The sequence below is a fragment of the Oncorhynchus mykiss genome, chromosome 19 (assembly GCF_057628025.1).
Source record: "Oncorhynchus mykiss isolate SJ-2025 chromosome 19, ASM5762802v1, whole genome shotgun sequence".
NCBI lineage: Eukaryota > Metazoa > Chordata > Actinopteri > Salmoniformes > Salmonidae > Oncorhynchus > Oncorhynchus mykiss.
Genome location: NC_143040.1, coordinates 18,256,756 through 18,271,865, shown reverse-complemented (window position 1 = coordinate 18,271,865; position 15,110 = coordinate 18,256,756). Strand labels below are relative to the sequence as shown.

Genomic DNA, 15,110 nt, shown 5'->3' with positions numbered 1-15,110 from the left:
CTGCCGCCATGAATTGAACAGAACAGCTTTATTTTCCCCAGAGTGAACTAGTTTTTAAATGGGTCTTCCTGTGTATTTCCCTCCAGAGTCCAGTGAGGATGGTTTCTGCTCAGACCTGAGGGTCTTACTCCACCAGATGCCAGACGTCCACTACAGCCTCCTACAGTACCTCTGTCTCTTCCTCACCCAGGTGGACCAGCGCCACAGGGAGAACCTCATGACCGCTCTCAATCTGGCAACTGTCTTCGGCCCCAATGTCTTCCAGTAAGTTTTGCAGCCCGTCTCTGGGATTGGTGTTAGTGGGTCAGTGAGTTAGTGGTATAACACACTTAGGTTGCCATGTTGGTCCAATGTCTTCCAGTGTGTTTTATTACATGTTCATGGGATTTTGCCATGGGTTTAATAAGACAGATGGGTTGCAAGGTGGGTCTAAATGGCAGGTGACTGTCATTATGTCTAAGGCCTTGTTAAAGTCAGGTTATGGTATATGTGTTACGAGTCATGCATGATGTTAGGGAGGAAAATGGTTTGACAGAGCGTTAGTGCTATATCATTTTAAAAAGATACACAGAAACGGTTCCAAATCAAATGTTATTTGTCACGTACACAGTTTGTACAGCAGGTATAAAAGGTGCAGTGAAATGGTCGTGTACTAGCTACCTCAACATTGCAGTACTATAATTAAGCAATAAGGCCCGAGGGGGTGTGGTATATGGCCAATATACCACGGATAACCACTGTTCTTAAGCGTGATGCAATGCAGAGTGCCTGGATACAGCCCTTAGTTACCAACGTAATTAGAGCAGTAAAAATAAATGTTTGGTCATACCCGTGGTGTACGGTCTGTTATAAACTGGGTGGTTCGAGCCCTGAATGCTGATTGGCTGACAGCCGTGGTATATCAGATTGTATATTTACTGCTCTAATTACGTTGGTAACCAGTTTATAATAGCAATAAGGCACCTCAACAGTTTGTGCTATATGGCCGATATACCACGGCTAAGGGCTGTGTCCAGGCACTCCTCAATACGTCGTACCTAAGAACAGCCCTTAGCCGTGGTATATTGGCCATATAACACACCCCCTCGTGCCTTATTGCTTAAATATACCACGGCTGTCAGCCAATCAGCATTCAGGGCTCGAACCACCCAGTTTATAATCAATAATATATTTTTTTTATAGAATAGTCGTTTTTGTATTTTATTTGGATCCCCATTGGTTCCTGCCAATCAGCAGCTACTCTTCCTGGGGTCCACATAGTAATATCCTGGTATGTACTCAATAGGATATACAGAATAGATAATGTATGTGCTATGTCAAGTATGACTGTATTTACCATATAAAGTGGATAATGTGCTGGTTGCGCAGTTGACTAAATAGTATATTATAGAACAGCAGTGTTGTGCTTGTGTGTAAGGGTTGGCTGTGTGGAGAGTCCGGGAAAATAGTCTCTCTAAGGTGTAAATAGTCAGTTCATCGTTTGATTAATGTTAAATTGTTCCATATAAAAATAGTTCTATAAGACAAAACACGCCTGTATAAAATAAGAAGATAGAACGGGTCCTGAGAACTCCAGCAACCTCCAATGAGTTGTCCTGACTTCCTCACGTCTCCACTCCAACAACATTGATTGATCCCTTGCTATTTACCACCTGCTGTTTTAAAGGGTAGAACGTTCCTTAACAAGCGTATTAAAACCTGCTTGGATGTTGATTTATTCTTGGAGCATATCGTTATCCCGCCTGAGAGGTGTGTGTGTGTGTGTGCGTGAGTGAGTGAGAGAGATTAGGCTCTTGTGGCCTGCCTGCCTGTCTATAACAGTCTTTGAATAACACACACACATACAGTAGCTATCTCTATGTACCGGGACTTCTTGGCTGACTTGCCTAAATAGTTGGAATCAGGTTGATTGATTGATGTTTTGTGTTTCCATCAACATTGTCCTATTCTAAACCGGTGTTGATATGTGTTGCCATGTGAAAGAGTAGGTGGGAGAAAGGGAGAGGGCTTAGGCACACACTGTTGCACACTTTCCTGGCTCATCCTCTGTCTCTCAATCATCTGTCTCTCAATCATCTCTCTATTTAATTTTACCTTTATTTAACCAGGAAAGTCAGTTAACAAATTCTTATTTTCAATGACGGCCTAGGAACAGTGGATTAACTGCCTGTTCAGGGGCAGAACGACAGATTTGTACCTTGTCAGCTCGGGGGTTTGAACTCGCAACCTTCTGGTTACTAGTCCAACGCTCTAGCACCTAGGCTACTCTCCCTCCTCCTCCTCCACCTTCTCTGTCTATCTCACACAAGCCTATGCGTGTGAACACACACACACACACACACACACACACACACGCACACACGCACACACGCACACACACACACACACACACACACACACACACACAGTCTTGTACAACTAACCTTGTAGGGACACATTATTCAGTTCCATTCATAATCCAATTTTCCCTAAACCTTAACCCTAAACCTAACCCTAGCTCCTAAACCTGAAACTAATTCTAACACAAATTCTAACCCTAAACCCCCTATAAATTGCATTTGACCTTGTTTGGACCAACAAAATGTCTCCATTTGGTCACATTTTTGTTTGTTTACTATTCTTGTGGGGACTTCTGGTTAAACATGTCCACACACACATACACTCCACCTCTAACCAACATGGAGGGCTGTAGGCTTAACATGCCATTAATGTTGTGGTGATAGAAACCTCACTACGTGCACTCAGAGAGGGCTCATGCATTTCTCCTTTACAGTTCACATTCTCTTCCACTTCTACCGGCATCCCTTTGAGTGGTACTGGCACTACTTGAGAGGAACTAAAAGGAAACTCATCCCTGCCTGTAAATTCCACTGACAGGGTTTCAGAGGTGCTTGGTGAATATTACTTGAAGTCAGACTTTCTAACACAAAAGTTAACCAAAAAAAATCAATAGTAACAATATTGTTGGATCAATCCGACTTCCGTGAGTCGGTGGTAAGACTTTAAGTGGTCTGATACGTATCACACACCTTAAAGACTCTACTGCCCTCTCTGTCCAATCTGTCGTGCATCGTTATTAGTGGGCGTTCCCAGTCATCCATGTCCTTGGCCCATGCCTTCCTGCCCGCATTGCTTATAAACGGTGTCTGAAGACACACAGACCAAAGTGTTCTGTCTCCTGTTCTCACAGTCCCATCCCATTTGGCTTGCACCGTGATCGAGGGCACTATGTTCCACCCCTGCCCGCTTTCTTGCCCACCTGATTGGCAACCATATCTTATAATAACCCCTGGTGTCTGTGCCAGGGAATCCGTCTCTGATGGCACATCGTCTCACTATCACTGGAGGGTCTGTACAGGACATAGAGTTGGAAAGAGGCCACGCACCCTATCTTTGCCATTATTACGTCCACAATGGTGCTGTCCACTAAAATAGGTTTTGTGGCAACTGTGTCCTCTATCGAACTCTATGGTACAGTAACAGGACCAGGAAGTGACCAGAGGAGGCTGGTGGGAGGAGCTATAGGATGACGGGCTCATTGTAATGGCTGGAATGGAATAAATGGAACGGAGGTTTCCATATGTTTGATGTGTTTGATTCTATTCCATTGATTGTATTCCAGGTATTACAATGAACCAGTCCTCCTATAGCTCCTCCCACCAGCCTTCTGTGGAAGTGACATACCTCAGCTGGGGCCTTAGACTGTACACCATGTCCTCAGTTTGTTCCCTCCATCAACCAATCAGAGAGGGGTATAATTAAGCCCAGAGCCCAGGCCATGTAGGCATGTTAAACAGCTGTTCAGGAAGAACTCAGTGACATGATCTGGTATCAAGTGCTACTAGATTGTCCTGACTTGGCCTGACATGGTACTGGAATGTGCCCTACTCCAGAGGAGGCTGGTGGGAGGAGCTATAGCAGGACGGGCTCATTTTAATGGCTGGAATGGAATTAATGGTACGGAGTAAAACGTGGTTGCCATATGTTTGATGTGAAACCATTCCGCCCGATTGCGATTACCACGAGCACTTCCTCCCCAATTAAGGTGGTACCAACCTCCTGTGCCCTACTCATCGAGATCCACTATAATATTACTGTCTTCTATTTAATGATGTGGCATCATGTTTTCCGCCGTAAGGGCTGTAGATAAGCACTTTGTCGATGGACTGTTGTGTTATTATGATGTGAAAGCTGTTGTGGTGCTTGTGTTTTCCTTGAACCATGTTGTCCTTGTTGACCTTGTTTTGTGTCAAACGGCACCTGCAGAAATTATGTATTGTAGCTTTTGATGCCTTTTGTCATGGCAGGGAAGGTGTTGTATTGCAGCAAATAGGGGGTGGGGCTTGAATGATAAGTACCCTATGACCCTATGTCTGTCAGTCAAACACCTACAGTGGCTTGTGAAAGTATTCACTCCCCTTGGCATTTTTTTATTTTGTTGCCTTACAACCTGGAATTAAAATAGATTTGGGGGGGTTTGTATCATTTGATTTACACAACCTACCTACCACTTTGAAGATGCAAAATATTTGTTATTGTGAAACCTTTGACTAGGCCATTCCAAGACATTTAAATGTTTCCCCTTAAACCACTCGAGTGTTGCTTTAGCACTATGCTTAGGGTCATTGTCCTGCTGGAAGGTGAACCTCCGTCCCAGTCTCAAATCTCTGGAAGATTGAAACAGGTTTCCCTCAAAAATGTCCCCGATTTTGGCACCACCCATCATTCCTTCAATTCTGACCAGTTTCCCAGTCCCTGCCGGTGAAAAACATCCCCTCAGGGTGATGGGAGGTATTGGGTTTGTGCCAGACATAGCGTTTTCCTTGATGGCCAAAAATCTCAATTTTAGTCTCTTCTGACCAGAGTACCATCTTCCATATGTTTGGGGAGTCACCTACATGCCTTTTTTTTCTTTAAGCAATTTTCTGGCCACTCTTCCATAAAGCCCAGCTCTGTGGAGTGTACGGCTTAAAGTGGTCCTATGGACAGATACTCTAATCTCCGCTGTGGAGCTTTGCAGCTCCTTCAGGGTTATCTTTGGCCTCTTTGTTGCCTCTCTGATTAATACCCTGCTTGCCTGGTCCGTGAGTTTAGGTGGATGGCCCTCTCTTGGTAGGTTTGTTGTGGTGTCATATTCTTTCCTTTTTTTATATTGGATTTAATGGTGCCCCGTGGGATGTTCAAAGTTTCTTATATTTTTTTATAACACAACCCTGATCTGTACTTCTCCACAACTTTGTCCCTGACCTGTTTGGAGAGCTCCTTGGTCTGAAAGACTCTGGGGCCTTTCAGAACAGGTGTGTATATATACTGAGATCATGTGACAGATCGTGTGACACTTAGATTGCACACAGGTGGACTTTATTTCATTAATTATGTGACTTCTGGAGGTAATTGGTTACACCAGATCTTATTTAGGGGCTTCATAGTAAAGGCGGTGAATACATATGAACGCACCACTTTTCTGTTTTACATTTTTTCTAATTTTTTTGAAACAAGTTATTTTTTTCATTTCTCTTCACGAATGTCCATTACATGAAATGCAAATAAAAATCTATTTAAATTACAGATTGTAATGCAACAAAATAGTAATAATATGTTCATACTGATCTCACAGTCCCATCCCATTTGGCTTGCACCGTGATCGAGGGCACTATGTTCCACCCCTGCCCGCTTTCTTGCCCACCTGATTGGCAACCATATCTTATAATAACCCCTGGTGTCTGTGCCAGGGAATCCGTCTCTGATGGCACATCGTCTCACTATCACTGGAGGGTCTGTACAGGACATAGAGTTGGAAAGAGGCCACGCACCCTATCTTTGCCATTATTACGTCCACAATGGTGCTGTCCACTAAAATAGGTTTTGTGGCAACTGTGTCCTCTATCGAACTCTATGGTACAGTAACAGGACCAGGAAGTGACCAGAGGAGGCTGGTGGGAGGAGCTATAGGATGACGGGCTCATTGTAATGGCTGGAATGGAATAAATGGAACGGAGGTTTCCATATGTTTGATGTGTTTGATTCTATTCCATTGATTGTATTCCAGGTATTACAATGAACCAGTCCTCCTATAGCTCCTCCCACCAGCCTTCTGTGGAAGTGACATACCTCAGCTGGGGCCTTAGACTGTACACCATGTCCTCAGTTTGTTCCCTCCATCAACCAATCAGAGAGGGGTATAATTAAGCCCAGAGCCCAGGCCATGTAGGCATGTTAAACAGCTGTTCAGGAAGAACTCAGTGACATGATCTGGTATCAAGTGCTACTAGATTGTCCTGACTTGGCCTGACATGGTACTGGAATGTGCCCTACTCCAGAGGAGGCTGGTGGGAGGAGCTATAGCAGGACGGGCTCATTTTAATGGCTGGAATGGAATTAATGGTACGGAGTAAAACGTGGTTGCCATATGTTTGATGTGAAACCATTCCGCCCGATTGCGATTACCACGAGCACTTCCTCCCCAATTAAGGTGGTACCAACCTCCTGTGCCCTACTCATCGAGATCCACTATAATATTACTGTCTTCTATTTAATGATGTGGCATCATGTTTTCCGCCGTAAGGGCTGTAGATAAGCACTTTGTCGATGGACTGTTGTGTTATTATGATGTGAAAGCTGTTGTGGTGCTTGTGTTTTCCTTGAACCATGTTGTCCTTGTTGACCTTGTTTTGTGTCAAACGGCACCTGCAGAAATTATGTATTGTAGCTTTTGATGCCTTTTGTCATGGCAGGGAAGGTGTTGTATTGCAGCAAATAGGGGGTGGGGCTTGAATGATAAGTACCCTATGACCCTATGTCTGTCAGTCAAACACCTACAGTGGCTTGTGAAAGTATTCACTCCCCTTGGCATTTTTTTATTTTGTTGCCTTACAACCTGGAATTAAAATAGATTTGGGGGGGTTTGTATCATTTGATTTACACAACCTACCTACCACTTTGAAGATGCAAAATATTTGTTATTGTGAAACCTTTGACTAGGCCATTCCAAGACATTTAAATGTTTCCCCTTAAACCACTCGAGTGTTGCTTTAGCACTATGCTTAGGGTCATTGTCCTGCTGGAAGGTGAACCTCCGTCCCAGTCTCAAATCTCTGGAAGATTGAAACAGGTTTCCCTCAAAAATGTCCCCGATTTTGGCACCACCCATCATTCCTTCAATTCTGACCAGTTTCCCAGTCCCTGCCGGTGAAAAACATCCCCTCAGGGTGATGGGAGGTATTGGGTTTGTGCCAGACATAGCGTTTTCCTTGATGGCCAAAAATCTCAATTTTAGTCTCTTCTGACCAGAGTACCATCTTCCATATGTTTGGGGAGTCACCTACATGCCTTTTTTTTCTTTAAGCAATTTTCTGGCCACTCTTCCATAAAGCCCAGCTCTGTGGAGTGTACGGCTTAAAGTGGTCCTATGGACAGATACTCTAATCTCCGCTGTGGAGCTTTGCAGCTCCTTCAGGGTTATCTTTGGCCTCTTTGTTGCCTCTCTGATTAATACCCTGCTTGCCTGGTCCGTGAGTTTAGGTGGATGGCCCTCTCTTGGTAGGTTTGTTGTGGTGTCATATTCTTTCCTTTTTTTATATTGGATTTAATGGTGCCCCGTGGGATGTTCAAAGTTTCTTATATTTTTTTATAACACAACCCTGATCTGTACTTCTCCACAACTTTGTCCCTGACCTGTTTGGAGAGCTCCTTGGTCTGAAAGACTCTGGGGCCTTTCAGAACAGGTGTGTATATATACTGAGATCATGTGACAGATCGTGTGACACTTAGATTGCACACAGGTGGACTTTATTTCATTAATTATGTGACTTCTGGAGGTAATTGGTTACACCAGATCTTATTTAGGGGCTTCATAGTAAAGGCGGTGAATACATATGAACGCACCACTTTTCTGTTTTACATTTTTTCTAATTTTTTTGAAACAAGTTATTTTTTTCATTTCTCTTCACGAATGTCCATTACATGAAATGCAAATAAAAATCTATTTAAATTACAGATTGTAATGCAACAAAATAGGAAAAACGCCAAAGGGGATGAATACTTTTGCAAGGCACTGTAGCTAAACTAAAGATGGTGGATAAATGAAGAAAATGTATTCAGGTCGTTTACCATTGGAAAATAACGGTCAGTTCCGGTCTACTTAACTGGGCGTCTCTCCCCTAGAAACCAATGCAATAATATCTGGGTCTAGTCTACTTAGTTCATTGACTTTCATTGAACCAGAAAAAAACAGTGAGTGGGGTGTCTCGCTTCCTCTTCTGTCTCTGGCTAAGAGTTCCAATCCTTTTGTCAATGTTGCTACAATATTGTACTTATGATAGTGACAATTTGTATCATTATATGCCATCTCTAATCTTCTCTGACTGTCTCTGTCACCAGTGTGTCCTCTGGGTTCGATGGGATCCAGGAGCAGAACATCTGTAATAAGATCATGGCAAAGCTGATCCAGAACTACAGCAGCATATTCAACAACAACCACCAAGATGACGACCATAAAGAAGAGCACTGTGTCTTCAATAGAGATGGAAACAGAGGAGAATACATACAGGAATCTATACCCTCTAACATCATCATTGTTAAAGTGAGTTACTGGTATTTTACATGTATTTTATACAAATGTTCATACTGATCTGGGCTGGTTTGGTCTTCCCTGTCTATTCCCTATGTGGGCTCTGGTCAAAAGTCGTGCACTATGTAGGGCATAGGGTGCCATTTCGGAATTTATTTTGGGGGTACATTTTGTTTGCCTGCGAGTGATGTTATACCCATCTTTGAATTGATTTGGCTTGACGCAATCTCAGTCACGACTCTTCCAAGGGAACATCTTTGTTTTGATCTGTTCTTGCTATCGGTCCATATTTAATGAGTCTAGACTACCCTTTGATGCGCTTGAGGAGAAGAAAATCATATATAATGGGAATACACATACAGGCACAAGAAGATCCATCAAGCTGTAAAATATATTTATTTACCTGCTTTAAGAATCCATTATGTTTGGTTGAATTTTCACAAAACATTAAGGATTTAAAAATATAATTATTTCCCAATTGTCAATCCTGACTTGGGCCTGTGCCCTTAGTGTCAGAAAGGGCCAATATTGGTCAGTGTAGAAAAGGCCTCTGGCGAGTTTGACCTGTTACAGTATACCCCTAATGCCGTTTTTAACTACAGTACCAGTCAAAGGTTTGGACACACCTACTCATTCAAGGGTTTTTCTATATTTTTAATATTTTCTACATTGCAGAATAATAGTGAAGACATGAAAACTATTAAATAAGACACATTAATCATGTAGTAACCAAAAAAGTGTTAAACAAATCAAAATACGTATATTTTAGATTCTTCAAAGTAGCCATCCTTTGCCTTGATGACAGCTTTGCACACTCTTGGCATTTTCTCAACCAGTTTAATCTGGAATGCTTTTCCAACAGTCTTGAAGGAGTTCCCACATATGCTGAGCACTTTTTGGCTTCGCGTATGCTGAGCATTTGATTTCCTTCACTCTGCAGTCCATCTCATCCCAAACCATCTCAATTGGGTTGAGGTCGGTTGATTGTGGAGGCCAGGTCAAACCAGATGGGATGGCGTATCACTGCAGAATGCTGTTGTAGCCGTGCTGGTTAAGTATGCCTTGAATTCTAAATAAATCACAGACAGTGTCACCAGCAGAGGACCCCCACACCATCACACCTCCTCCATTCTTCACGGTGGGAACCACACATGTGGAGATCAACCGTTCACCTACTCTGTGTCTCACCAAATCACGGCGGTTGGAACCAAAAATCTCCCAATTTGGACTCGTCAGACCAAAGGACAGATTTCTAGCGGTCTAATGTCCCTTGCTCGTGTTTCTTGGCAAACCTGTTAATTGAAATGCATTCCAGGTGACTACCTTATGAAGCTGGTTGAGAGAATGCAACTCTGTTATCAAGGCAAAGGGTGGCTACTTTGAAGATTCTCAAATATAATATATTTGTATTTGTTTAACACTTTTTTAGTTACTATGTGATTCCATATGTGTTATTTAATAGTTGTGATATCTTCACTATTGTTCTACAATGTAGAAAATAGTCAAAAATAAAGAAAAAGCCTTCAATGAGTAGGTGTCCTAACTTTTGACTGGTACTGTACAAGGGTCTGGTTACTCGACTAACAATGTTACCCCAGACATACTGTACATGACTTCATGAATGCTTTATTTTAAGAGTATGTGTCAAACATACCTAAATTCCATGAAATAGCACTTTATCATGAGTTCCATTTTGAGTTTCTCAATCACTTTCTACATAAAGGACAAAGTGGTAATTTGGTCAGTCAGCCCTCAAAGGAAGTGCTGAGTGTATTTATCATTGCATGTTGTGTGTGTGTGTGTGGTGGCCTCACGTGAAGATATCTCTAGTTCTGTCCAGTGCTGTAAATGTCTGTAGCAGCCAGGGGCCTTAGGGGCCTCACAACACCTGAGACCCCAGTTGGCTGCTGACCTGTGGGATATCCCTCCGCCTGACCAGCTCCTATTGGGATCTCCTTACACACAGGGCTACATCTCCTGAGGCTGCTTTTTGACCATTGACCTCCCACATGCCGCTCATTGCTTTTCTCCGCACGCAGCCATGGATACAGGTGCTCCTGTCCTCTTACTGTAAGAAAGAGGGGGGCATGAGTTGACCATGGGGGTGTTTGAGTGGAGGGGTTGGGGTTAGAGGTTAGGGTCAGACAGCACAGCACAATTTACCTGTCTCACTTGTTCTCGACACTGTTGTGAGGGAGGTAGAACACACTGTTGTGAGGAAGGTAGAACACACTGTTGTGAGGGAGGTAGAACACACTGTTGTGAGGGAGGTAGAACACACTGTTGTGAGGGAGGTAGAACACACTGTTGTGAGGGAGGTAGAACACACTGTTGTGAGGGAGGTAGAACACACTGTTATGTGGGAGGTAGAACACACTTGTGAGGGAGGTAGAACACACACTGCTATGAGAATCACTTTGGGAACTCACCACTGCAAAATCATTGGGAATTTAAGTCAGAAGACATTTTTACATTGTCATATGATTTTCACTCTCCAATTCCTACCCTTGACCCCAACAGAAATGTTAATCTAAAATCTGTTCTGGAATGTATAGCTGGCATGATATTTCACACCATTAGATGAGGCAATGGTGTACCTTCAATAACAAAAGGAATAAAAGTCTACAGTAACTCATGCTGCTCCTCTGGACCTGCCGCTCTATAGTGGTCAATAGGTGGATTGTGTGTGAAACTTTTTTTGTTGCTGTCTTTTTCCCAGGAGGCCAAGGAGACCCCGGTGAATAGGACAGATACTGAGTCACCGAAAACACTCGGAACCACACCAAGCACTCCCACACCCACTCAAAAGACACCAAAAAAGACACCTATTCCAGTTCCCAGAAAGAAAAAGGTATGCGTGTGTGTGTTTTGTGTGTCCCTGCCATGGAATACAATGTTTAGGTATCTGTACGAGGAGTACGTGCTGCCTGCCTAGTGCATACTTGTTTTAGTTTGTGTGTGCACCTGCCATGGAACACAATGTTTAGGTCACAGGAGGTTGGTGGCACCTTAATTACGGAGGACGGGCCGGAGCGAAATAAGTGGAATGGTTTGATGCCATTCCATTGGCTCCGTTCCAGTCATTATTATGAGCCGTCCTCCCCTCAGCAGCCTCCACTGGTTTAGGTATGTGTTTGTGTCAGGATGAGAATGCAGGCTGTCTCCCTATGCCCAATGTACACATGTAGGATTCTCAGTGTTAACCTGCATGAACTACGACTCTTAGAATTCCCCAACAGTGTAGAATTCCCCTTACAGAGTACTTTTAACTAAGAATTCCTCAACAATGTAGAAGTCCCCTTACAGAGTACTTTTAACTAAGAATTCCTCAACAATGTAGAATTCCCCTTACAGAGTACTTTTAACTAAGAAATCCCCAACATGGTACTTTAAATAGCAACAATGTGGTCACATGACGTAGTCAATTAGACATGGTTTTGAAACGTAAAAATAAACAGATTTCGTCACAACTATACATGCATGTGCAAGTCCCTGCATCATATTTTCATAGTGATATCAGCTGTGATACATGCTACTCCAAGGTCAACGCGTGAGGATACTACAGATATGGTATCCAAAGTGTTGAAATGACTGATACACAGTGATCACTCATAGCTGTTTATTGCAGCAATCATCCTATATTCACAAAGTCACATTGCATTTTAATTGGGCTAATCCCAACCCATAGTTATATTGTTAGTAGCCCATGTATTAAAATGCCCCGTCTGTCACATGCGCTGGGATGTGACTTGATGCATAAACAATAAAGTTATTGACAGAAAAATACATCATGTTATATGAATTATATGATATGTACTTTGTCGTTCCTCTATGTTTCCAGGCTGCATCCAGCAGTCCACCAGATGACACGAAGTCATCAAAAGAACTATCCAATGAAAATCCAATCATAACTCCAAGGAAACAGAAGGTACAGTGAATACATTCAAATATTGACTTGTTCTCTCTGAAAAACATTAACAATGGTTATTTGATTGCCTTTAGATTGCACTATCCTAAAATAGACATCCAATCCTTATAATTGCACCGTAACCATGGCAATACAGACGTGTTATCGATTATATCTGATATACTCTGGTTAGCTCTGGTTCAGAGTAGGATTGCTGATCTAGGACCAGATCCCCATCTGTCCATATAGTCTTATTCATTATAAGCTAAAAGGCGAAACTGATCCTAGATCAGCACTCCTACTCTAAGAGGCTTTGTGGATACGGGCTCTGATGCCACAAACTACCTAATGTTGTGGCTGTATTTGCATCTCCCCTAAACACACACACACACACACACTCACACAAACACACACACATGCCTGTACGCGCGTTGTGCACATGCACAGTTTGATGACTTTGATAAACAATTGAGGACTTTGATAACTCATTGATCCTGCTTTGTATTATACCCATCAAGGGTCAGTCGTGGGAAAGGCTGTGATTATTCGGCCATGATTACTACAAGTTTAGATAACTGACTAGACTAACTTAACAATCTAAAAATTGTTAGCTGATTGAGTGACTGTCAGTGACTGACAAAACAAGAGAGAAACTGCTGATCCACAACCAAATGTCAAACTTGCACCTTGTGTATTCTAACTCTCAAAAGTTGAGACCCCGACTCATTTTTGTGAAGGTCGGACCCCCAAGCGAACGCTTATGCCTGGAGCCGGCCCTGGTCTTCTGATAGTGATGGCTCTGATCAAGCCACTCGCTCACATGACTTGATTTGATAAGGGAAATCAGTGAGAGGAAGCCAGACGAGCCACAACACAACAACAATCAAGCTAATTCACAATGACACACAGGAGCTATGCAGACTATATGCCCTTCCAGACCTCCCTGTGGCATTGTGATGCAGACAGCCGAATAGCCTTCACCAACCAATTTCCGTTCTTAGATATTTTATAAAGTTGTAACCCTTGACTTAGAATGGAATTAAATTCTAATTCTATTGTTGTGACTCATAGACCTACATACACTAGCTGAATGTATTGTTTTGTCTAAGGCCATAAAAGAATGAGCAGAGTTAGCCCATAGGATATTCTTTAATATCCAGACAGAAGCCAGAGGAGAGATTGAGAAATGCTGATTGAGCGAACAATGGGATTGGCGTAGCATGGTGTGATGAAAAATAAGACAAGTTATTGCTGATGAGGGATGTTTTTTGTTGTCGTATCCCTGGCAGAGTCCCCAGGACCCATGTTGCTCAGTTGGTAGAGCATGGCACTTGCAACGCCAGGGTAGTGGGTTCGATTCCCACGGGGGACCAGTATGAAAAAAGGATGAAAATGTATGCACGCACTACTGTAAGTTGCTCTGGATAAGAGCATCTGCTAAATGACTAAAATGTCATGTTAAATGAGTCTGTAAAATCACTGAGCCTGTGCATTAGGCTCATATTTAGCATCGCTAGCAGGATCTAATGTAGCGTACTACATTGTTGTTGACACACACGTTGGTTTTGTTTGTCTGTTCATTAGATTTTGAGCCATTTCAGTGAAGTTAGCTTTGATAGCGTTCCAGGAAATGTTAGAACGCCAGTTGACCTTTGAAATAATATGGCCCTGGATAAAACAAACGTGTTAATATAAATTGTAATTGAAATGATAACCGTAAATATAACAATTCAAGGGCTTTTAGAATGGCGGGAACTCCCCTTTAGTTTCATGTTGATGGAAAATGAAGGGAATTGACCTTTTCATGTAATGTTGATGCAGTCACATAAAGCACATGACTTCCCACTACATAATAAATACAGTCACATCCTGTAATTAACCATGGGGTTCCTTTTATAAATGGCTTTCTATATAATCAATCAGTAATCTGCAGCCTAATAAAATCAATGCATGCTTATCAGGGATATTTACCCATGATGGCCTCGGATGACGGTGTTGTTTAAATGTATAACCTAACAAAGAAATGGCGTGTAGATAAGTTAGCTAGCTGGCTTGCTACTGGAGTTTGACTTTATGGTGGGAGGGGGAACTATAGTTGAAAAGCCATTGGTACGGTTCTTTTGCTGAGAGTCATTCAGATGTATGTATTGTGCAGTGAGCACACATACACACACACATTTGGGGCCTTAGTGTGACACTAGTTTGGCATGGCTATATAAATCTGTTGTGTGCAACTGAGAGGGGCTGTGACATTTGGAATCGATTAATCGAATCTTAGTGTTTCCATTTCGCATAAATTAGGCTCAGTTTAGATGTATTTATATCTCTGTAGAGCCTGGCTGTAAATTCATCTTATCTGTCGAGGCTCTGGTCTAGTGTTGGGAAACGTGAGATGAGTAATTGCCACCATCGGTCAGAGGGCCCTAAAAAATGTTTATGATGTAGTATATCTGACCCTGTTCACCTGTTGTTGTATGTACCACGTTACCCAACACAGTGAACACTCCTGTCGTGAGGGCAAATGACTTTCCCTATTTTAGCTGGGACTTTCTCAGCTAAAAAAAAAAAGTCCATGGTGACATTATCATTCAACTGCTGTAGTCTATTTTGCTTGTGCTCTTATTTATATTTACA

The 15,110-nt window shown here is 42.5% G+C and overlaps 1 protein-coding gene across 3 annotated transcripts in view; it reads left to right on the top strand.

Moving 5' to 3' along the window:
• Positions 1 to 15,110, top strand: part of LOC110498428 (protein FAM13A) — an 83,079-nt gene that overhangs the window by 21,480 nt on the left and 46,489 nt on the right. For all 3 annotated transcript variants that reach the window (XM_090210340.1, XM_090210339.1, XM_090210338.1), the window contains exons 4-7: positions 87 to 264; positions 8,380 to 8,581; positions 11,289 to 11,420; positions 12,411 to 12,497. In XM_090210340.1, coding sequence (XP_090066466.1) covers positions 87 to 264; positions 8,380 to 8,581; positions 11,289 to 11,420; positions 12,411 to 12,497 — 599 coding nt within the window. The remainder of the gene's footprint in view (positions 1 to 86; positions 265 to 8,379; positions 8,582 to 11,288; positions 11,421 to 12,410; positions 12,498 to 15,110) is intronic.